We start from the raw sequence: 25514 nt of genomic DNA on the forward strand, positions 1-25514 counted from the left end.
CATTTGAATATGCAGGTTATAAAACATTATTTGACGAAAGTAAGTATACCGTCTTCCAACTGGCGAATTACAAGACCGATTGTCACCAAATCTTCAATATACCTTTAAAAACCCCCGAAAAGAAGTGACACAATGGGGGTCGGCAATCGGATCTATCCCCATTATACACTCCCCGGGGACTCTTACGCATTTAAAGTGAGTTGGACGGGTAAGTCATTTAGTATAAAATAAATCAAATGGGCCGTAGTTTCTTGAAGAGTTGTAGTTCACAAATCGATCGAAGTTTCCTTTGCAATTCTTCAGACTTCTTTGTACATTCTCATTTCACATATCGACGAATATGGAGCTTAATAAGCTCCTCACAAAGTCTGATACACTTTCTGCAAAGATTCTTTAAAATCGACTAACAAGCTTCTCTGACTTTCTATGAAAGTCTTTACCGTATCAGATTCAATTCGTTTGGAGTTCTAATCGTGTAGAGATGAGTACTACTTACTGATTTGGAAGTAAAATATTCAATATCTCGAAGAAAATCAGTGTGTGTGTGTGTGTGTGTGTGTGTGTGTGTGTGTGTGTGTGTGTGTGTAAGATAATGTGACGGCGTCGTATGCAAATGAGTATTATTATTATTTAAAATATATATTATTAGTCCTTCGGTGGAACAGCGGCAAGTCTTCGGATTTACAACGCTAAAGACAGGGGACGTTTCCCCTCTGTGGACACACGAGATAGCCTGATGTGATTTTTCTAAACGACAACACGGCAGAAGAAGCTCTTTACTTCCCAATAGAAGGTGTTAAATATACTCGATTACATTAGAAATATACAGTTTAACCCCTTGGCGCAGATAAAGGTGCCACTAACAGACAACGAGGGTTTTACTCACCTTTATCAACTTCGATTCATCATGAAAGTACTATGTAATCTAAAAGAAAATTATGTCCCCAAAATAATGAATGATAAATTTTAACGAATAAAGTTAATGGGTTTGAAGTAAAACGAACGCTATAAATACTATACGTAAGTTTAAAGTAAAGTACAATACGGACACATGTATTAACTATAACATCACATGAAACACAAAAAAAAATTCTGCAAGTAAATCTGCTACCTAGAGGCACAGTGGTATGTCTTTGGACTTACAACATTAGAAACTGGGTTTCGGTAGCCGTAGTGGGCAGAGTACAGATAGCTCATTGTACAGTTTTGGGCTTAAATACAAACAAAATGAATTAGGCATAAATAAACGTGTGCTTTCAGATTTAACTAGATATAAAGAGCATATCTGGTATATTAAAAATCTATTTCATCTTATCCTATTCACATATGGAGCCCTCCGGGAGAGATAACTCGGGATAACCTGATGTTTAGGGCACTCGCAATCTGCGGGTCGCGTATTCGAATCCCTATCACCGAACATGTTGTACTTTAGCGATAAGGGCGTTAAAATGCGACGGTCAATCGCACTATCTGTCGGTAAAAAGAGTAGCCTAAAAGTTGGCGGCGAGTGACTAACTGGTTGCATTTCTTCACGTTCATCGCTAGAATTAGGAACGGTTGATACAGATAGTGTTAGAGTATCTTAGCGCAAAATTGATTAAACAACGTCCTGGAGAGAAGATAAAATGCAGATTAGGAATGATACTGTTTTTTGCCAGACAAACTGTGTGATATGTAAAACAGAATTCAAGGCGTTGCAAATAAAATGAGTAAATAAAATTTTTACGCAGAAGAAAACACGAGTAATGCAACCCAAACAAAAAATATACGCCAAGAGAACAGCAACTTCTTTTTTTAGCACAAAACTACAGAAGGGCTATCTATCTGTGCACTGATCATCGTGGGGAAACAATCTCCTATTTTTAGCTTTGCATGTTCGAAGACTTAGAGGACGTTTATTTACCACAAAATTACATGCTTGCAAAGAATTGCCGTATCGAATTTTTAACTTGCTCACACTTTTCTCAAAGAAACTGATCGTTTATTTGTTTGGTTCGTTTTTGAATTTCGCACAAAGCTACACGAGGGCTGTCTGCGCTAGCCGTACCTAATTTAGTAGTGCAAGACTTGAGGGAAGGCAGCTAGTCATCATCACCCACCGCAAACTCTTGGGCAACTCTTTTATTAACGAATAGTGAGATTGATTCGTCATATTATAACATCCCCCACGGCTGAAATGGTGAGTATGTTTGGTGTGACGGGGTACTTAATTGGTATCTAATTAAAGAATCTTGCGATATGCATCCTTTTTGTAATAAAACATATCCCTATATCGTACAGCCCCTCCCCAAATAGAAACAATTACATTTTTCTCAGTAAAATACACAAACTGCACTGATGTAAAAAATTATTTAATATCCTTGTTCTTCACCATGTTAAAACAATAGGATAAAAACGTTAGGTCATTGTAAATCACAAACCAACTGTGCGGTTATTTTTGTTGTTCCTTAATAAACACAAAGATACAGAAAGGGCTATCTATGCTCTGCCCACCACAGGTATCGAAAATCGCTTTCTAAGTCTGCATACATGTCGCTGTACCACTGGGAGGCAATTTGAGCACGTTTTAATTTTCAAAAAACATGCGACTTCTTGAATCTAACTGAAACAGACTTTTTCTCCAGTAATCACAGGGCCCTCTGCAAGTGTGTCGGTTAATCTGGTCTTACAACTCATCTCTAAAATAACATTTTGACACGGTGAATAGACGAAATCCTGAGTTCGAAATATTGTCCCCGAACTAGTCCTACCACTCAATGTCATAAGTAGGTTATGACTTTGATAACTTAAAATTGAAACTCAGTTATCCAATCGAGGCAAACTTAAAGTCGCAAGTTAAATAAACGTAAGGACTCAATTAGTTACACTGCACAACAAAAATTTTGCTTTTTGAACACTGTTGGGTGTCCCTTATAGATTTTTGGCTGCTGATCATGAAAATCACATCCAAATTTGTCGTTTGGACATTTCATAGAAATCTTCAGTTTCACCAGGACACTGCTACAATGGAAAAACTATATCAGGGCAACTGGAATCCGTCAATGCTTGCTGACTACTGTTGGACACTGCAACTGATGCACCGGACATTGAATACAAACGAAAATCAGGAGCAAAACACTTTTAATTATGTTGAACTTAATAGCGTATTAGAAACATAAACGCAATTAAATACGTTATTGCCAGTAAACAGTTAACTGTCTATTTCTCAGAGTTCCTACGTGATAAAGCAAAACCAAAACTATATTTGTGCATATCCACCAGGTATCTATCACATTCAGCAAAAACTTTTCAGGAAGCAAAAGTTTAAAAACAAAAAATGTTGTGCAGTGTTATTACCACATCTACAAATCAAACATTTGAGTACGAATACCAGAGCGTATTAGCATACTATGAACATTCAAAACTAAACAAAGATTTCATTCTTAAAAACTATCTTTTATTATTACATTTGATAAAGCAGATGTTCAATTTTACCATTCAGTTCCAAATGACCAGTAGCCATTTTGAAATAGCTAACAAGTTTTCTCCACAAAATATATTAATAATGACAATTTTATATCAATGCAATTAATACAGTACAACTCTATTTCATTGAAAATTATATCTATATGTGAAGGGAAATTGTTTTTAACTTTTACTTGAATCCTACTTTTGGTTTTAAAGTTATAATACCTGAATATAGATCATGGTTTGACTATATATTTATAATGAATGCTTTAAAAATATTCATCTTACGATATTTAGATTACAAGAATGACCATAAGCTTCTTATTAATGTTTGTTTGTTTTAGAATTTCGCGCAAAGCTACACGAATGCTATCTGCGCTAACCGTCCCTAATTTAGCAGTGTAAGGCTAGAGTGAACGCAGACAGTCATCACCACCCACTGCCATCTCTTGGGATACTCTTTTACTAACGAATAGTAGGACTGACAATCACATAATAACGCCCCCGCCGCTGAAATGGCGAGCATGTTTGATACGACGGGGATTCGAACCACAACCCTCAGATTACGAGTCGAATGCTTTAACCCACCAGGCCATGCCGGGCCTCTTGTTAATGAACATGATTTCAACTGCATTTTTCAAATATAAAATGGCTCCAGAAATGTTTAGTAAAAAGAATCAGCGAGAATCCAGTGAATTTTCTTTCTTGAAACTATTAATTAGAGTAACAGGAATCAGCTCTGAAAAAGCAGCAAGACCAAACCCGAGGAAATAGTCATTAGATGATTTTCATAAATATACTTAGACTAATGTGCATTACTCTACACTAATGAAATGTCCACGTGTTTCCATAAATTATTTTAATATAAATTGTTTGCTCATTTATTTTTGTATGAATATGGTAAACAGAAACGGTAAACTCTCAAGCATAAGTAATCGTGCATACAATTTACGTTTTTAACTTTTATTCTTTCCACAAGTTCTTTAATAGGTAACGTTGTTCATCGTTATTTAATTTGGCACTATAACGTAACAGAAATTTTAACAAGTTGGCCACAACAAACACAGTCTCGAAGGATATAACTGGAAAGCACTGACCTGATAATGGGAGAGATGTGTGAAAATCGTTCAAAACGTATGTGTACAATACAGAATGAAACGAAAGAAGGAAAACGCGTGAAAACAACGCCGAAATTCACATAAAAATGGAACTTCTGTGTTCTGTTATTCGTTGTTTTTTTTTACCTTGAAATAAACAATATGACTAGTTGACTAAAGTAATAATTCAGATACATCGGTAAAGAAAGATCAAATTAAAAAAAAAAAAGTCTTACAAGTTACTGCTCTTTATTCCTATTGAAAGAAAGAACTAAAAATGAAGGTCTAATCTCAACTCATTTTAATTAAGCAATATCATAATACAGTAACAGTCTATGATTGATAGTCACCAAAAGTTAACAATGTCTCAGGGTACCAGTTAAAATGGTCAGTGTCGATCTGTTAGAAATAACAAAAGTCTGGAAATAACAAAAGATTTTTTTAATATTCGACAGATTCACTTGTAAATGGAGAGACTTGATAGTCGGGATTGTTGCAATACATAAATCTAACTTTGGAGATACGTGTTCTCATTAACTCTTACGAAGCTAGTCTTGTTTTTGCAATATCCTTGATATTGGGTTAGCAAAATAGGCAACCGCTTAGGGCGAAAAAATAAAAATAATTAATACATTAATTTTCTTAGGTTGTTAACACGTCTTATATTACTTCTCTTTGGAAATGTCTCCTGGTGGGTCGCTGGTTAAGTTTACTTATTTACAACGCTAAAATCCGGGGTCGAATGCAGAAAGCCAATTGTGTAACGTTGGATTAAAAACAGATAGCCAGTGGCGTTGTCTAACTTTCCTCCCTCTAGTGGACATTTATTACTCTTTCAGGAAGAATAAAGAATCGAAGTATTCCAAAGCTTTCTAATATAAATAGCAAAACAACTTTGTGAACAAGGCTGTTCCGATATATCCAAGCATGATACGAACTTGACACTTGTTTTTGTCCTAAACAAGTGCAGATATTTTAAAATTATTTTTAATTCGAAACGTTTGTATGAAATGAGAATGACATCATTGATAACTCAAAACTAGTTAAACGTTTAATTTTATTTTAAGTCTAGCCTTTCTCTTTTGGCATTTGAAATGAACAATTTTTAGACTCGTTCTCAGGCGCTATACTACAGTCTTTCACAATCCTCGCCGCATGCTACGTTTAAGAGTATTTGATTTTTGACAAAAAGTATTTCCTGTCACTAGTTACTCTTGATTGAACCTGATAAAAGATATTTTTAAACCACCGGTCAAAGAAGCGATTTAATAACGACGGCTATGCGGTTGTCCCTGAATATGAAGGTTGAGAAAGATTCCTTCCCTTCTTTTACCTGTTGCTTTGCATACACACCATAATGTGGCCATTTTTCTCATTTAAGAGTTCAAACAACCCAGACACGTCACACGACTAAATTATTTTTGCGTATGGAAATACTTGGAGTGTTCCACAAATGTGCGTGGTGAAAGCCTAATAAAATGGGCAGCTGTTTCACGCCTTAGGATTTATTGTATATCCAATTTATACGTCATTAGTATATACTTGCTAACATATTAAACGAAGTATAATCAAAAGCAATGTTTTAGACTATTTTTAATCCAACTCTTTCTAAAAATTGTCATTTAGTTGGAAAGAGTTTAACGTGAAAAAAAATCGCACATAATATACATTTTCAGGCTTTTTGTAATAATTTCGAAATATTTTCTTTAATATTTGACTACTTGTTATTAGGTTTAAGCACCATTACTGTTGGAAGTTTTTTTTCAAAAAACTCTGCATGTTCAATCAGTACTTTTTCTTATCCATCTTTTTTGGAAGAACACCAAATAGCTGCCATGACTGTTCTTCGAAATGGAGGACTGGTCTTTAAATTTAATTCTCACTAGACCATTAAAACTTTAGGCCTAGCATGGCCTGATTGTTTGGGGAGCTCGACATATTTTCGCTCCCCCTTCCAACCTTAGCGTATATTCGTCAACGGATATTCCAAATACACAGAATAGTAAAGGTCCCTTGTAACTCATTTGTTCACTTAATTTTCTCTATCAAGTACACTTCGTTTTTTTGCGCCAAATTTTCTTCTCCACTTCAAAGCAAGACGAATTAGAACTTACATGCTTGCTTGAACATAACCAGGCCCGAACGAAGTATGTTGATGACAAACGTCTAGAAGTTTTTACAATCTTTGTCGTTCCGCCGTACAAATAGATCTGACATTTACAGTGGGATCAATATTTGTATGCCACACCGAACACGACAGCAACATGTATATAACATCTCCATAGAATTCACTCATTCCCAGTTGGGATTTCACTTCCCGTTTTCATAATGTTCAAGTACACATCTTCTACCACTAAATGAAGAGCTTATAGTTATTAGAGTATTCCAAAAAAAAAAAAAAGGTATATCAGCTTAGGTATTGACGTATAGACATAAAAAGCAACAATTTAAAAACTTGTTTATAAAAACACAGAAAACTTGAAAAGTCAACAAAATCCACTCAGTCATAGTTAATTCAAATTACATAGGTCTCATTTACAAGCTTACATTCTACACCGCACAAATGAAGCCCACAACTAAGATTTTAAAAATGCAACACATGATAAAGATTTTATAGCAGTTGAATATTAATTTAATAAATCGTGCCTGCATAATTTTTTTAACAAAAATAGTATATTTTATTAAGGTATTCATAAGTTAGTTAATCTTGTTATTTCTCCTCATAAGCTGTATGAGAAATGCTTGTTTGGTTTTTAATTTCGCACAAACCTACACGAAGGCTATATGCGTTAGTCGTCCACAATTGACCAACGCAAGACTAAAAGTTGTCGCCAGGCGCTCGTAATCTCAGAGTCGATAGTTCGAACCCCAGTCACAACAAACATGCTCGCCCTTTCAGGCGTGGAGGCGTTATAATGTTAGGCCAATCCCACCATTCGTAGACAAAAGAATAGCCCAAGAGGTGGCAGTGAGTGAACACCTTCCTTCTAGTCTTACACTATTAAATTAGGAACGGCTAGCGCAGACAGCCATCGTGTAGCTTTGCGCGAAATTCAAAACAAAACACACACACACACACACACACACACACACACACACTTATATATAGACACACACACGTTGTTTGAATACGATAAACATAAAAATATTATTTAATAAACAATAATTTGGGTCATCAGAACATTTTGACGCCACCTACGTTATTACATACTAACCTTAGCTTACCATATATCTTCTCACAGAACAAAGTTCATGAAGCTTTAAAACAAATACAATTTAATTGGGACGTAGCTGCGGGGGGTGAATGGAACATTCTTCCCATTTTCTATCTGTCATAAGTGGAACCTAAAATTCCCGATATTCCCAAAACACACACCCCACCCCCAGCAATGAGAGTCTAGAACTGTCTTTTCACTCAAGCACAATACCAAACACAATGGAAGGTCAGAGTCTACGTCGCTTATTTTGTGTTGCTCAACGTGTTTAAAAGATTGGAGGGTCAGTTTTCAAATTCCAGTTAATAACCTTTAAGCAATTATATAGGAAGGATTACTTCCTATGATTATGTTATATAGCTTTATTTGTATAACTTTCAATCAAACTTCTACTTTTTATATATCTAAAACGGTCGAAACGTTGTTCACTCCTTTACGTCAAAAATTTTCTCCACCCAAACAAGCCGTTTTTACATATATATTTCTCTACAAGTGGGTTTTCTCGACATCACTAAACTTCTACTTTTACTCCTGAATAGAGTGGCATAAGAACAGTGAAATAAGTACTCTTTTCAGGGCTGGTCCCTTTCTTCAATAATTATCTATTATAACGTTGTACTCCTTTTAACTATATACACACAAGCTGATAAAAAAACGCTTTTGCAAAGTAACCTAACAGAGTTTGGAGCTTCGTTAGATCGTCAACATAGTTTTACCGAGGAAAAATCTTTGCCTTGCTAATCTTCTATCCTTCTTTGAAGAAGTTACTACTCATGATAAGTAAGTATAAAAAGTGTGAATTTTGAATATCTAGATTCATTTTCAGAAAGCTTTTGACAAGCCTCATACAAAATTATAATTAAAAAAATTCCCTAAGAAAAGAAGTATGAAAGTTTGCTTGTTGGATTAAAAAGAGAGGGGGGGGCTGGGTGAAGAAAGCAAAACATTGTTGTAAATAGAGTTAAGTCAAACTGGATCAATATTACAGATGAGATACCTCATGTCTCAGTGTTGGGACCTTTCTTCTTACTGATTCACATTAATCACAGAGATAAAGGAATAGTATTTACTATTTATTTAAATTGATTAAATGTGCTCAATATATTAAGGTCTTAGATGTTGCAAGCTGTGAAAAGAATGCTAATGCTTTACAAAATAATTTTGGTGATTTAGTGATTGGGCAAATAACTCACAGATGACTTAAGTATAATAAAATGGAAGTTAATAAATGTGAGTAATCATAATTTAAATCGTAGCTGTGTTGAAAATCACTTCAACAGTGCTATGGAATAAAATGATATTGGTGTTTAAAGTGATCAATCTCTTACGCCATGTAGAAGGGTGCAGTTGCTAATGGTAGAGCAAATGAAATTTTGAGTCATATTTACAAAACCAAAACACACTAGATGTAAGTTTAAAGATATTGTTTCATTATATGGGTTACTCGTTAAGCCTCATTTAATTGAACATATTCAGTCTTAGAACATTACGTTGAAATGGATAGTGAATATTTGTAAGAGATTCAAATGAAGGATAGTAAGATGATAATTAGGATGGAAAGATTGTCATACAAAGATACAGGCATTTGAAACTTTTTTCTCATGAAAAAATAGAATTCTCTAGAAGGAATCAGTTCGAAGTTAAGATTAAGAGAATTAACATTGTTATCGAATCATCCATTTTCTTTTATTTATTGATTTTAAAAACGCTTTACTTTAAGTGATCGTTGAATGTAGTAAAGTTAAGAGGGTTAAATGAAAGACTTAATAAATATTTAATTTGATTTTGTTCTTATTTGTAAGTGAATGAGACTGCCTCAGTGGAACGATCCTTGTTGTTCCTTTATTAAAATATAATGCGGTATATGTTACGTGTTTGAATCCTACAAGTTTGTCTGTTGGCAACCAAAAATAAAGTTGAATAATCTAAACTGGAACAATAAACACAAAAAAAAAACATCTTCAGTGCAACATTCTTTATAATTATTTGACCAAAACAGTATTCTTTATAAGAAATTTTCTGTGATGACATTGTTTTTGACCAATTACCCCTTCAATTAACAAGAGGAAAAAATTACCAAACTATATTTGCACAAAAATACAAAAGACAAACAGCGTAATTACTAACCTGATTGATTAGACGTGGTTGGTTGTTTGGGTTTTTTCCGCGCAAAGCACCATGGTTATCTAGCCAAACGAATAGTAAAAATGGATAGAATTAAAACAAAACAATGTGCAAAAACCTGATAAAAGGTTCATCCAGAATTAAAGAGGTCAATGATCGTAAAAGTTTAAAAATGCAACCAAAGTGGACAAGGTCACTATCGTCAATGACATCGTCTAATGTCAGGGCTGAATCCTTAGAAAACACGCGTCTAAAATGGTACCGTTGCTCAGTCGTAATAACGACATGACAGAAAACAGTGGACTTTTGCGACTTCAGTGTCACAAGGATATAAATTTGAGGAAGAGAGGTCAGTACTAAAGTTAAAATCTGTGACCAATGCATAGCCTAACCAGGATAACTTCCTCCTTTCGATCTTTTAGAAACAAGACAGCCTATGAGCAACGGTTGTTTTTATCTGAAAACTTATGATGTTGTTCCACCCCAAGTAGGTTTCCAACTTGTGCGAAGACAAACCTTGAATACAGGATTGTATTCCATACTGGGACAGACACAGTTGTGACAGTATCAGAGCAGATGGACTTAGTTGATGTGTCAGCGAGCTCGTTCACACGAATGCCAACATGGCGAGGTATCCAGAAAAACTGAATATTAATGAAAGACGAAGAAAAATGGGACAGTCGTTAGTGAGCATCGACAAGAACTAACGGTAACCGATCCCAGGACCATTAGAGATACAAGAGAGTCGGTGTAAATTGCACAACTGATGTACTGCCTTGCTTCTACTTGGTCCAGGACAAGAGAAATGACACACAACTCGGTATTGAAAAGAAACTGTAGAGGGAATTCTATGAGAAACCACTGAGCCACAATAAACCATGGAAGAGCCCACACAGGTACCCGATTTACGAGTTCTATAAACGGAAATAGGAAGATAGTTTGAACGATGTTCTGCAAAGGGAAGATGACATTTCCAGTTGGTTGTATTCACCCTACTCAGATGATTCAAGAAAAGGTCACATGGAGAGATGGTAATAAGCCATGGCGGAATGGGCTGACCAATGGGGACAGTAACGACATCCAATGCAAAACTCAATTCCGCCAATTGTGCCTTGATTGGCACAATATCACACCATCTTTTCTGAAAGAGTATAACCTATCAAGGAAGAAAGACAACTGGGGTGTGATGCTGCAATAAGGATCAATGCTAGGTAGCATACTGCAAAAAAAGGTTGCTAACGGCAGAGGTTAAAAGGAAGGCTCATAAAACTCCACGTACAAATTCTGGACTGGAGAAATTCAGACAGCTCCTGTACAGAGCCAAAGCTTCAGATGATGAATAGGGTACAGCACCTTCAAGGCTGAGGTCCTGGCAGATCCATAGACAAGAGAATCATAAACAAATTTGGATTAAATTAAGACACGATAAATCTTGAGCGCGGAACATCAGTCTGCTCCCAAAGAGGTGGAAGAGAAGACATGGAGGATGTTCAATGTCCTTTTACATTTTACACGTAGTTGTTTTATGTGAAAAGTAAAACTATGATTATAGCTAAAGATAAGCCCCAAGAACTTTGCCTCAGTTACCACATCAATAATATCACCATCGAGATGGAGCTCGGAATTTTGGTGTAGACCCTGTTGGTGCTAAATATTGCGTGCAAACGGTATTGGAAAAAGAAATAGTAAAAACATTTGCTGTGATCCACTTCAACAAGCGATTGAAAGCAGTCTAAAGTTGCTGCAGAATAAACTTCATGTTCAATAACCAACAAGAAATGTGGAAATCACCGACATGGAACCTGTTTGTTTGTAACAGTAGGAGGAAGTTGTGTAGTGACAGAATTGATCTTGATAATAAAGAGTGTAACCCTAAAGACAGTCCTGAGCGACTTCAAGTTCCTATGTGAAAGGAAAAGTGTTGAACCAACATGGACTTAGGATCGTCTGTCAAGTAAAATGTTTTGAATAAAAATGGGTAGATGACCAAACAAACAATCCATAAGAATGAAGGTCCCCCAAAATACCATACCTCCTCATTGCGTCATAAACCTTCTAAAGAAGAAGAAAACAAAAACAAGATGTCAAGATGTTCCTGCTTAAGAAAGATTTTCTAGATCAAGGACCTAACTTGAATCAGGTGGTCCATGGTGGAGTGCTGTTGAAGGAACCCACACTGGGTAGCTGAGAGGAAGTTGTTTTACTCGAGGAACCAAACAAGATAAGCATAACAATCCTCTCCAAGCCTTTACAGAGACAGCTTGTAAAAGCAATTGGACAATAATTAAAAGAAATCTTGAGGTCCTTCCCAGGTTTAGAGAAAAGTAAAGCAACAGCCCATCATCAAGCAATCAGGAAAAACAAGCCACAAAAAGAGCAAGAGAAGAGGAAAGAGATGGCACAGCATTTCATATTGTACATCATGAGGTCTGACCAATGCATTACAAGACCAATGAAGAACAAGGATAAGTTTCACCACTGTAAGAGGATGATTATAATCAGAGAATCAGCCTGAAAGGAAAAAAGTGATTGCTTTGCTCAAGACTTGATGGCCAAGAAATAGAAGTACTAGATACAACAAAAGCTCTTGCCAAGAGTATTGACGATGCTCTGTACATCAGCAACTTCCTGACCATTGGAAAGCAAGATGAAAAGCATACCTCCAAGTGACTTACCAAATTTTGTCCCATTTGAATTTGAAACTGGTGATAGAAGAAATGTTGTAAACATAATCCAAGATTCCTTTTGGCGTTGATGTCTTACCTGATAGGATGGGCACAGGCCTACTGGAATGCAATGCAAGAGTGCAAGCCAATCCAATTCCTTCTGAATGAAAAGAGGTGACATTTACTCAATGGATTTGTCAGACAAAAAAAATGAATTAAAAAAAAAAGAGGTATAAGAAGTGAACTTGGTGGTGACTATGTAACAGTCATCTATGAATGGTCATTTACCCATAAGCTGTTTTTGTATCATTATTTTTTTTAGAATTTGAGGATCCATAAGAAAAGGAGAATGGTTCAGTGCTCACTGACCACACTAATCATGAAGTTTAACAAGGGTACACACTACTAATGCTAAATAAGGAGACTGCAACAGCACCAAAGGTTTTGCAAGCACTATCCTCAAACACCAGCATCAAACACAATGTACAACACACACCAAGAATGCTCAACACTGGCATTCAGTTGCCACTAGCCTGAAAAGAACAGCTGATTGACTCTGGGTGGCTACCAATCTCCAGAAATTCAAGAACAGAGTAGGATGTTGCAGTGACCCAGCCACCACTCAAACATCAGAATTCCCTTCATCTCTTCACAGGTCACCATGCATTGCAAACGCATGGCTAAATGTTCAGATCCCAGAGAAGGTAAACTGAAAATACAGAACATTCCCCTCAAGATCTCCTCAGTATGTTTAGGAATCCACCTGAAGGGGTTATTAAAAACAAGTGCTAAATTTTGCTGTCTTAAAAAAAACCATTAGGAGAAAATATACAAAAGATGTTTAAAAATCATAAATACCTCAGAAATTAGTTGGAAATTAAGGGCTTTTACCAAAGATTCTATTATTTGAGAAAACTGAAACTTGTTATCATTGGCTAATTATGTTTTATACCATTAAATATGTTTAGAAAAGACACCTTGGTGACAAACACTTTTTTATATCATTCTTTAAACAATTTCCAATAGGTTACACTATTACTCACTTGTATTGTTGCAAAGCTTAATTAAGTTTCAAATACACAATAATTATAATGTAAATCAGAAAACACCTGGGATTTGACAAGAAATTATGTTTTTGCATAAAAAACTTTGTTATTTATGGGAATAATGCTTCTCTCATGACAAATTCAGGCATTTCAGCAAATGTGACACCTATTCAAGAGGCCATAATATATAAATAAACCATTTTGAAATTACAATTTATTGGTATATCAACAAAAATAATAATTAGTATACATTTACGTAAAAAACAAACGAGAAATGATATAAATAAGGAATTTATAGAAGCTGAAGGGTATTAAAATATTATTATTATTATTCTAGGCTGTTGTATGCTCCATAAACTAACACCAGTATTTATAGCAGAAAAAAACAAACATTCTGAAAAATACAATATATTAAAGTAAATTATTCTTGAAGATGTTATTCACCTGTAAATGAAGCAATGTTTTTACTGCATTAAAAATCTATGAAGCTAATCTTATACAGTGCAAATTACAGACAAAATGTTTAGTAAAATTAGATATAGAAAGATAATTAATGATTATTGAAAATTTATGATCACGAGAAATGTAATTTTGGCTCAATGTTTTATAGGCATTTTGTGCATTTATCTACAAGTGTCTGGAATATACATAAAATCTCATGCTGCTATAGTTTGTAAAAAAGACAAAATTGCACTAATAATTTATATGTGAACAAACTGCTAAGTTACAAACTCATTTTAGAATATGCTGTAGATTAAAGTCAGTTTTGTAGATTTCAAGTATGAAACTGATTTTGTGTTGGGAAGAAAAAAATTTCTGTATTTCAAATTAATTTTTTATATATATATATATATATATATATATATTTTTTATATATATATATTAAAATAAAATTGGATTGATATTACCTAAAAGTTAAAATTCATAACATTCCAAAAATATTAAAGTACTTAATGTAACCAAATAGCAAGTTTTGCAACAAAAATAGCCATACAATTAAAGAATAATAATCCTCTCCAAGCCTTTACAGAGATAATTAATTACAATGCTACTGCAATTTTATTTTCAATAAAAGAAAAATAACTGCAGAATTTATGAAAATCATGTTGTTGGTAACTGATATGAATTAATGTTATAATTGTGGTTTGAGCATTTTGTATTATTCATTGTTAAATAAAACTATACCAAAAATCTTTTTCATATGCAGAGATATTTCATTTGTTATAGCAATAAAATACACTAGGGAAAATTACAAGTTCCTTCACATAAGAATATCCATTGAGTTCTAACAGATAAACTGCTAATGGCATTTTAATAGAAAGAAGTTCTTAAACGAATGGGAGTTAATTTCTCAGAAACAGTCTACGTTCATGGAAGCATGTTGAAAAGCCACTATCAATAGTTACGACCACAAGGTAGAGAGCATGATATACTAATTTAAAAAGGTATTAAGGTCAAAAATCATTACAAAAAAGTACAAAATCACCAATATTATATAACATTCTTCTAAATCATCATTTCCTTCATATTTATACAACTTTCATAAGTATTAAGTGAATGAGATCACACTGTTTGTTTTATTATAGTCTCAATAAATAAATACAGGCTTTAACAAAGGTAATAGTACAGAAAAGATAAGAAACATGTTATACCATCAGAAAACATGTACATATATATGAGGGAAAATGCAAACACACAGAGTACTGGAAAGTTCTTTTCCTTGTGACACACTTTGTGCATTAAATTTTTTTTTTTCAGTTTTCCAATATTGCTTTGAAGTTATTCAAAAATATATCTAGAAACCTTAGGAAAAGACAAATTTGTGCAAGTAAAATCACAGTTACATAAAAATTCAACTAAAAAAAAAAAGACAATTCTGTAAGTTTGCTCTTATATTTTAGCTATTCATGAAGCCAAAAAGCTAAAACCATAGCAACAAATCAGTCACTTCCATAGCATTTGATTTTTGCCTACTGTATATTTATTCATGTAACACTACATCATGATCTAATGTAATATTCCCAAAAGTCATAACCAACTGGCATAAGTGAACATTTCTGTCTTTGTAAGGTATCACTAACAAATGATTTCTAGGTACATTTACATGTCTTAGATGAGGTTTTTTTGTTGTTGTAGAAACGTGCATGTTTGAAAGTTAGTAATCCTATAAAAAAGTTAATTTAACTGGTATATACTTTGCTGGCCCCATTAGAAGTTGGCTTCTTTTAATTTACATAACATTCACAACAAGCATACATTTATCATACAAGAGCTACCATAAGAAAATAATGAAAACATTTGTGATACCTAATGACAGTATATAATCTTTTGTATCAAATATCACTGTCAAATCCAGACTGAGAAACAACTAAGTATCTCACTATTTAAACTCAAATATTAACAAAATTTCCCCCACTTTACACATACTGTGGAAAATTAATAATAACAGTAAATATACAACATTAATTCATCTTACCTCTGGCAGATAATTTCTTTGTGTTGATAATCTTTGCAGCAAATTCTAATAGAGTTACATTCTGAACACATCTTCTCACAACTGAAAAAGCACCTCTGAAAGAGTTTTTAAAAAATGTTCATAAATCATACACTGAAAGTAGAATACATTGACACAAAAAGAAATATGGCAGGATGGATGCTTCTCTAAATTAATTTAAATAAAATAGTATATTTGTATAAGTTATTAAAAATAAGAATGCCTAAATTACAAAATATTTAAAATAATTTCAGATCTGATACTAAATGTTTTGAAAGAATACTGGAAAAAAAATGGCATTCTTGTTAACTAGCCCTGAAACAGCCAGGGAAGCACTTGACATATAAAAATAAATATCTTTATAGATACATAAACCTTTTTGCTAAACCAGTAGACAAAGTAAACCAAACACAGAGAGCTGCATGAACATGGGAGCCAGAGATGTTGCAAGACCAATAACAACTCCATCTAAACAAGTAAACCTACTAGACTTACCAGCTACACTAACTGCTGGTCTTAAGCATAAAAGAAAATAAGTGATTCATTAGAACCAAGTGTTATTTTAATAAAACAATAATTTTAACTTTGCTATCATAATTACTTACATCTTGTGAAATAACATGAGGTTGAGTGTCTAATATTATCCCCAATTTTAATCAGTCTCTTTGATAAGGACAAACCCACTTAAATTTTTTTCTAGCATGCACCCAAACTATTACCAAATAATCCTGTTGCTATGAAATAAAACTTGCAAGACTAGCAGAGAACATGGAAATGGGGATCAGTAAACCTAGACCTACTGCAATAACACTACGATTATACAAACTTGAAATTTATTTCCACAAACTACTTTAATGTCTCACAAGGAGAAGGAGTGGAAGTAGCATTATTTCTTAATTCAACTGCAGTTATCTATATATATTTTATTAATCATGACATATTATCATACCATTATACACTTGTTACATACGTAGAAATTAATTATTTTAATAATACTTATCAAATTTCCTACTTACATTTTATGCAGTCATCTTATCTAAACTTAAGCTACAGTGTATGGTGTAACTCAACAATTACACAACGTTTGATGTACAAGATGTTTATTGGTTGGTTATCATAATTATTGTACATGTGCAACATCAAAATATGCTAAGCCGATGTATGCAAACATAATGTGTCCAGAATAGCAACTGAAAGCTGCTATTAGACGTGTTGCAGAACAATATTGTTATAACATTAACATGTATTAGCATGTGTGTACCTTATGTCCACACACACACATTATATATTAGATAGATAGATAAAAGTGTAAGTCAAGCAAACCTGTACCCTATAGGTCAACACTTGCTACATTTATACAAACTTGGTAACTAGGAAACCAATAGAATGTACTTACTGCATCACTAATAGCTAAAAGTATAGAAGTTTGGAAATGTGTTGACCAATTGTATCAGTTACAGATACACAAAACAACATGTCAGTAGACTTATAAAATCAATAGCATTTACATGTAAACAAAATCTGGAAGCTACTGGTAGTAAATAAAACAGTTAATAATAAATACATGAACGTGGGTCTCAGTAGGTTTATTTCTTCAATAATAGCTGTTTTTAAATGAGTTGAAGTACCAATCAACTAGCTGCAACAATGACAGTTAAATCTATACAAACTAAAATGCCAATAGATTAAGTTTATTAATAACAAATAGGTGAACTAAATTTAACTTTTTTCAGGCATATTTAATATGTGCATATAAAACAGCAACTATTTTTCAAATATATACCCAATCTCAATAAAACTACCAAGACATCCTCTCTCATTATGTCCTGTACAAATAGAGTTTCTAACCAGACCATTTTATGTAACACACACATTGACACTACTCAACCACCTGCTAAACATTTCCTTATATCCTGTTTCAATTACACTTTTCTATTGTTTAGGTATAAACAAATACAGGCAAGTTACTAATTATATCACCCTCTTATATGTTAAGTTAGCATGCAACCATCATGATGGATAAATAATGAAACAAATATAAAATAAAGGTTCCCCAATTTTACAGTTAACACTAAAGCAACTGATTAGCTCTTTGTTTCAACTCAATGAAACTATACCACCTTAAATACACTAAATTAAAACTTCTTAGCTTAATTTTATATTTAAAAATGTAAAATGTGTGTGTGTGTGTGTGTGTGTGTGTGTGTGTGTGTGTGTGTGTGTGTGTGTGTGTGTGTGTGTGTGTGTTTTCCTATAAGAAACTAAAGTTTATTAGGTTAAACTGTAGTATTACCAAAGTGAAAAGAAAAAAATCACTATGGGTAAGAATACTTTAAAAAGTATAATTGTGCAGTTTATAAATGAAATATTTATAAATATTTGGTATGTTACAATGCATTCTAACAACAGATTTCTTCAGTCTGCATGAAAAGTTTTGGAGGTTTATGAGGTAAATTGTAAATAATAGTAAAAAACTATTTCCTTGAAATTTAAAAAACTAAGCTTGTGTCATTCTTTGTTATACATTCTTCATTTCTGAAGAAAAGAAAGTAGTTTGACTAGCTTGTAATAGAACACTGCAACTAACAATTACACATAATTAGATGAAATCCATAAGCAGCTGGTCAGGAAATAGGACAGATCTGGTAGTATCAAGATCCTTAATATACATACATATGACAAAATGTTTGAAGTGGCAACACAAAGATAAAAGCAATTGGGATATTTTGGGGTAAAATAATTTCCAAGTAGTTTAACACTCCTACGAAAAGTGGGGCCTAATAGGCCCCAGAGCAACTTGAAAGGTTATTAATATTAGGCTAATAAATTTGTATTTAAATGACATTGCCATTTCATTTGATTTCATTTCATTAAATATCATTTAAATTTCATTTAAATACAAAATTATTAGCCTAATATTAATAACTTTTCAAGTTGCTCTGGGGCCTATTAGGCCCCACTTTTCGTAGGAGTGTTAACATACCTGAGGTAGGTGACATTACAACTTAAATACAAGTTGTAAATACATCCAAATAAACTTTAAACATTGTTAACAGTTTCTCTCATTAAGGTAGTAAAAGTCATTTTAAATAAGTTACATAACTTTGAAAGTTTATTTTTCATCTTTAAGAGACTACTTGACATGAAGTGCAAAACTCAAATACTGCAGTTTTAGTGTACTTTAACAATACACTGGCCTATTCTGGTATTAATATGGACTATCACTTCCAAAATCTACCTATAAAAAAATGGAAAAAACAAAAACACTGTGTTCCAAAGTTCAACTACCTGTTTAATTAAAATTTCTTTTGTATGACAAATAGTTTAAAAACTAAGGCTATGAAATACTAACATAAATAGTTGTGAACATTGTTATAATTTTAAACATTTTTTAGCTTCTCACAATGTGCAGTAATTTATCATTATATTAAATGCATGCTATATATGACAATTATATTAAGGAATGCTTCATGTTTGAAGCTATAATGCAGCTGAATATAATTGTAACCTAACTCAGCTTTTTAAAGAAAACTTTTTATATATACATGATACAAAATACTAATAATAAAATCAATGTTAGGTAATCAACCCTATGATCAAAGCCTAACAAATAACTGTTTTTACCAATACATCTTTATTAGCAGGTAAAAAAACCCTCTCCTACCAAAGTATATCAATAGTAATGAAAAATGTTTATGTTAATATTTTTCTTCAATAAGCAAACAAGATTTTCTATGCTTAACTTTCTAAACCACAACAAAGAGTTTTCAAAACACAGTTTATTTTCCTGTACAACTTAAAAGTGATACTGGAAATACAATTTTGGAGGAAAACTAGGCCTATATTCAGTATGTGATAAATTTTTCTTACTTAGATAAATCATAAAGTAATACATATGTAATTATAACACAAGAGACATGTACAAAATTTCAAATTTCGTTAACTAACTTTCATACGTACAACCTAACAAAACTTGAATAAATCACCAATAATTAGAATTTGAAAATAAGCTTTCACATTGCTTTCCATATCACCAATTTTTTTTTTTTTTTTTTTTTTTTACATACAAATGTTCATAGCTATTTTCTTTGAATTATTAAAAGAAAATAAAAATAAATCAACATAACTTGGTACACTACTTCAACTTCAACCATTTTGGCTCTTCATTTACATACAAAATTCAAAAGTGTAGACAAAAAATACATTTTGTTGCAAATTTTATATAAATATGTAATCATTCCATTCCAAGCAAACATTTCTTATAACACAATTTATAGTGGCTATTAAATTTTATTTAAAATTCAAATCAGTCGTAATCATCAATTGTTACTGAAAATTAAAACCTTTACATAGTCCAATCAACAAGAATGTGATAACCCAAATTAAGGACATTTTTGAATAACAATTATATCAAAGTATAACATGTGCAAGTTGGGTTTAATGAATAACTACACTCTCTCCAATTTATGCTACACTTAATGTTTAAAATCCCCAATTTGATGATGTAATAACTATCTACAAGTTTTAATCAAAATGCATCTATCTAGTCTTCAATATTATGCCTAAATATTAGACTAAAATTTTTTGTGTACCATTATCTATTTTACCTTGAAGTTTGATTGTTAAAAGTTAACTTTGTATGTAGTACCTGTTACATAACATTGGTTAATAAGCATTTATTCTATACTGAAATACCATGTCTATAAGCACGGGGAAAATTTTCTTCATGTACCAACGATATTTTAACCCTGACCTTTAACCCAGTAGCTTCTTCAGATATTTTACAATATAAAGGGTGATTAGAATTAAGTATAATATTTGATACAAGTTTTATACCATTAAATTATAAAAACATACTTCATGAACAATATATGTACATATGTACCATTGTATACATTAAGATAACAATAATATGTATGTTTGGCTTAAGTATTTAGGAAATATTGAGTGTCATGCAAGTAATGCTTAAGGAATAGCAACAAAGTTGCTATTCTTTAAGTGAAAAAATGTTTTATTTTGGTATATTTTCACTTTATTTTGTAAGAGAAATAATTAAAATGTTTTTGTAATTAATCCATACAAGTCATTTTTAAAACTTGTCATTAAACACTAATAAACAAGTTAAATGAAGCCATTTTTATTGAATGTACAGTCTGTTAGTTCCAAATTATCATCTTAAAATCATTTTTATTTTCATTGATGCAGACTTTTACTTCACAATAAAATTGATTTCAGACAATTAAAAGTAAATTTATAATAATGGTTTCAGCATAGCACTTGATGTCTATAATTGGTTAACTATACATCATAAATTGAGCATATGTGGTGATAAAATGAAAGGTGTTTACTAAATACTCAGAAATAGTATATTTAAAACATATGTGGTGCACAGTTTCTTTCTACTTTCATAAAAAGCATATAAAACTGGTTGTCTTAAATTTTTTTTTTTTTTTTTACTATGAATGCAGTAAGTTTGATACTGAACAATATGCACCTGTTAGATATGTAATAAAACTGAATGATGTTATGGTACAATGTTCAGCATAATTATACTTACTTAACTTGCAATATTTTTTCAAATATACCAACATTTGTGTTTCGGAAATTTAAGGACTTTTGGAAATTTCATTTTTTACCGAAGCAAAGACAGAAGAAACAGCTCAAATGTTACAGTACAGTTACTAACAAACTTAATAAATGATTTTATTTTTAAAGTTCGCAATTTCTATAAATTATCTAATAATAAAATTTTTACTAATTAAAAGAATGTTAAAAATATTTTATCTGAAGATAAATCATTTTATTTTTAAATAATTTATGTTCAAATTGTTTATTTTTTATTACAAAAAACATGAGCGAAATGCAAGATATTTTATTAAACTACAGTAAATAGTTATAACACCTATTAATACACATATATTAAAATTGCTTAAAATTTTCAAAACCACAACTGTGAATATTTTAAAAATATGTTAAAATTAATATTATTTTATACATCATGCTTCAAAGTATGCCTGATTTATATTGCTTTTTTATCTCCCATTAGTGTAATATGTGTAATACAAGTAAATTATTAAAGTTTTAATTTATTCAGTGAAAACTGTAAGAAGTGGTCCCTTAGTGTCCCAGATCACTCCCTTATTCACACACACAAAAAAAAAACAGTGCTGTGAAAATTTTCCAAATCACCCCATATGGTCAAACATTGCAATGTTTCACTCCCATCCATGATGATACTGATGTTTTAAAGAATACTGCCGTTTCTGATTTAAGTTATTCTCTAAACAGTTGTTTCAAGAGAAAGGACAACTTGCTTTAGGACCATTCACAAAACAACTTCTGAATCTGTCATTGTAGGGTTCCCACAAAACAAAATTTATGAGCAACCATTTGACACAATCACAGCACCAGAGCTGTACAGTGGTTAGTAATTTTCACATCGTTGTGAAACTATTTATTATGAAATGCAAGCAAGTGCAACAGATGTCAAAACCTTGCAAATCAGGTATTTTATATCTTACACAGACACCTCAGATTGAGATCTTTACAACATGATAATTCATCTGCCTAGTATGAAAGGACATAGTGAAAGCTCCACATGACCACACAAAATGTGGAGAAAATTATATTATCAATTAATGTTGACACTCTTTTCAGCTAGCACACCAACAGTTCTTCGGGATCTGTATCTAAAGATGTGAAAGTCTATCTAGAAAATCTCTACAAAAATGAACAAGTTAGCATAGTGGTGTTTCTCCTTTTGTGTTTTATCAACAATAGTAATATCAGTACTTAAAACACTTTCATATTATTATTTTCAAATACACTAGTTATACTTACCCATTTAGCTTCTAGTAGTAATAAGCAGGCTAACCGTTACATCACTAGTGACCTAGTGTAGGCTATAGCAAACATAATTTAATACCACTCAAATATGTATATTTTATTAAAGAAAATACTGTTACTTACACTTCACTCTATACTCTTATGGTTTTAATAACGAGTCTGTGCATTTATTAGTAGTTGTAATAAAATTTATCTTTTAACTCTAAACATGAAAACTTCACTACAATTTACAAAACAGCTGTATCATATGTAACCGTAGGAGCTTCTCAAAACTATACTAAGAGTATTTCAAATAAATATATTTTGGCGAGCCGATAATAAATATTTATAGAAATCTAAAATATCTTTTAAAGTAGGTATATTAAATAAAGACTTGTAACGAATAATTCTTAAGATCAATGGAATGCATAAACTTACTTTCCTAGTTCTTCCTTAACTTCGTAATTATCGCTAAATCTCGTACAAGTTGTTGCAGCGCTCATATTGATTCTACACGAGTGAGAGAGGGATGAAGATCCTTTCGTGCAGAGTACCGTACTTCTCATGAACCCTTCCTTGCGCTCTTCTTAATATCTTACTGCGCGCGCATTTTAACGTCTCATGCACCATTACATGCGGGCTTTTATATACTTTACATGGCATTCTACTGCTGTTGCACGGGTTCACTAATAAAGTATTCGCTGCATGTTAACTTCAGTTAACGCCAAGTTTGACAACTAATTCTAGCCTAACTACAAATATTTAGAAAAACAAGAGACGTATTGAACATGGAACATTAAGGATAAAATTATGAAAATATATTTCTATCGCGCTCGTAATTGCAGTTGTTTATATTTTCACACATGACGATAAAAAGATTTTACAGCATAATATAAAGGAGTTGAAATCAGCAACGTGACGAAATTTTACTGTCATTGGTATTGCTCTACCAGTAAAACTCAGGGAACAATTTCAGAGTGAAAATGGTTCAATCAGTTTCATGAAAATAAATGCAACAAAACACAAATAAAACAATATTGATACATCATATAATTTCTGTTGTGCATATTGGAGTTACAGTCTGTATTTTAATGTAACGCTCCTGAATAGGCTGTAAAGCGAAATGTTGAGTGTCCAATTAATTAAAGAAGGAACATAAGGAATTTATTATTATAAATTAATTCGTTACTATAGTATTACAATATTGATGCAAACGACTCAACATAAAACGAAGCTGTTTTTTGGCCAGTGGTATTTTTCATATTTTCAAACTACATTCCTGTACTGTAATTTGTCTATACTTTTACCCCCAACATGAAATAATTACGTGAAAGTTAGTATATTGAAATATATCAAATATTCTTTGTTTAAACAAACTGGACGAAACTATTAAAAAAGAAATTGCAAAAAAACGCGTACATTTATACAGGTTTGAATCTCGCGCAAAGCTACACGATGGCTATCTGCGCTAGCCATCCCTAATTTCGCAGTGTAAGACTAGAGGGGAGCCCGGCATGGCCAAGCGTGTTAAGGGGTTCGACTCGTAATCCGAGGGTTGCGGGTTCGAATTCCGGTCGCATCAAACATACTCGCCCTTTCAGCCGTGGGAGCGTTATAATGTGTCGGTCAATCCCACTATTCCTTGGTAAAAGAGTAGCCCAAGAGTTGGCGGTGGGTGGTGATGACAAGCTGCCTTCCAGTAGTCTTACACTGCCAAATTAGGAACGGCTAACGCAGATAGCCCTCGAGTAGCTTTGCGCGAAATTCAAAACAAACCAAACCAAGACTAGAGGGAAGGCAATTACTCATCACCACCCGCCGCCAACTCTTGGGCTACTCTTTCACCAACGAATAATGGGATTGATCGAAACATTATAATACTCCCACGGCTGAAATGGCGAGCATGTTTGGTGCGACGGGGATTCGAACCCATGACACTCGAATTACGAGTCCAGTGCCTTAACCACCTGGCCATGCCGTGCCGTTAATGTAAGAATCATTTGTACTTCTTACGTGTAAGTTCTGCATCTCTTGCAGTTAGTATATTTAATGTCCCTCACTATTTTTCTTTCCAGTATTTCAAAGACAATATTTCTGTCAACAACCAATCCATTGTATTACGCTTTAAAACATTCAGCTAAAACGTTTATTTGTCCCGAACGGCCGCCTTATTTCAAGGCTATTCTAAATATTCCGCCGCATGTGGTTTCTTATAGCAAAGCCACATCGAGCCATCTGCAGTGTCCACCGATGTAAAATCAGAGCCCTGAGTTTAGCGTTGTAAATCCGAATACTTAACGCTATTTCAAAGGAGGACAAACATTCCGATATCTCCTTTTAAGTGATGTGATGTCGCGAGATCAATAGGTGCCCTTTTTCGGAATACTGTTATATACTCACGTAATCCCATGTTGTTTATACTTAGTTTTTGCCTTACATGGAATTCTTAGGAAGGTGTAGGTCGAAATATTAGTATGCTCAAGGATAACTTTTTCTAAAGTTGCAAGTCGTTTACTTCTTATCATATTTATAGTTTTGTTTCATCAGATGTAAAAAAAAATGTAAGAGAGAAACTTCTTAATGAAAATATACATAGTTAT

The 25514-nt window shown here is 32.8% G+C and overlaps 1 protein-coding gene across 6 annotated transcripts in view; it reads right to left on the minus strand.

The window, feature by feature from the left end:
• The window catches only part of LOC143233996 (calcium/calmodulin-dependent protein kinase type II delta chain-like), a 159032-nt gene extending 135382 nt beyond the window's left edge, over positions 1–23650 (minus strand). For 2 of the 6 annotated variants that reach the window (XM_076470981.1, XM_076470978.1), the window contains exons 1-2: positions 23353–23648; positions 16072–16166 (exon numbers count right to left, since the gene is read on the minus strand). In XM_076470981.1, coding sequence (XP_076327096.1) covers positions 16072–16166; positions 23353–23480 — 223 coding nt within the window. In that variant the 5' untranslated portion in view covers positions 23481–23648. Of the gene's footprint in view, positions 1–16071; positions 16167–23352 lie in introns of all 6 variants that reach the window. The other 4 variants (XM_076470980.1, XM_076470976.1, XM_076470979.1 and 1 more) reach the window with 3 other exon arrangements.
• Between the last annotated feature and the right edge of the window lie 1864 nt (positions 23651–25514).

Source organism: Tachypleus tridentatus, chromosome 12, assembly GCF_004210375.1.
Source record: "Tachypleus tridentatus isolate NWPU-2018 chromosome 12, ASM421037v1, whole genome shotgun sequence".
NCBI classification, from domain to species: Eukaryota; Metazoa; Arthropoda; class Merostomata; order Xiphosura; family Limulidae; genus Tachypleus; species Tachypleus tridentatus.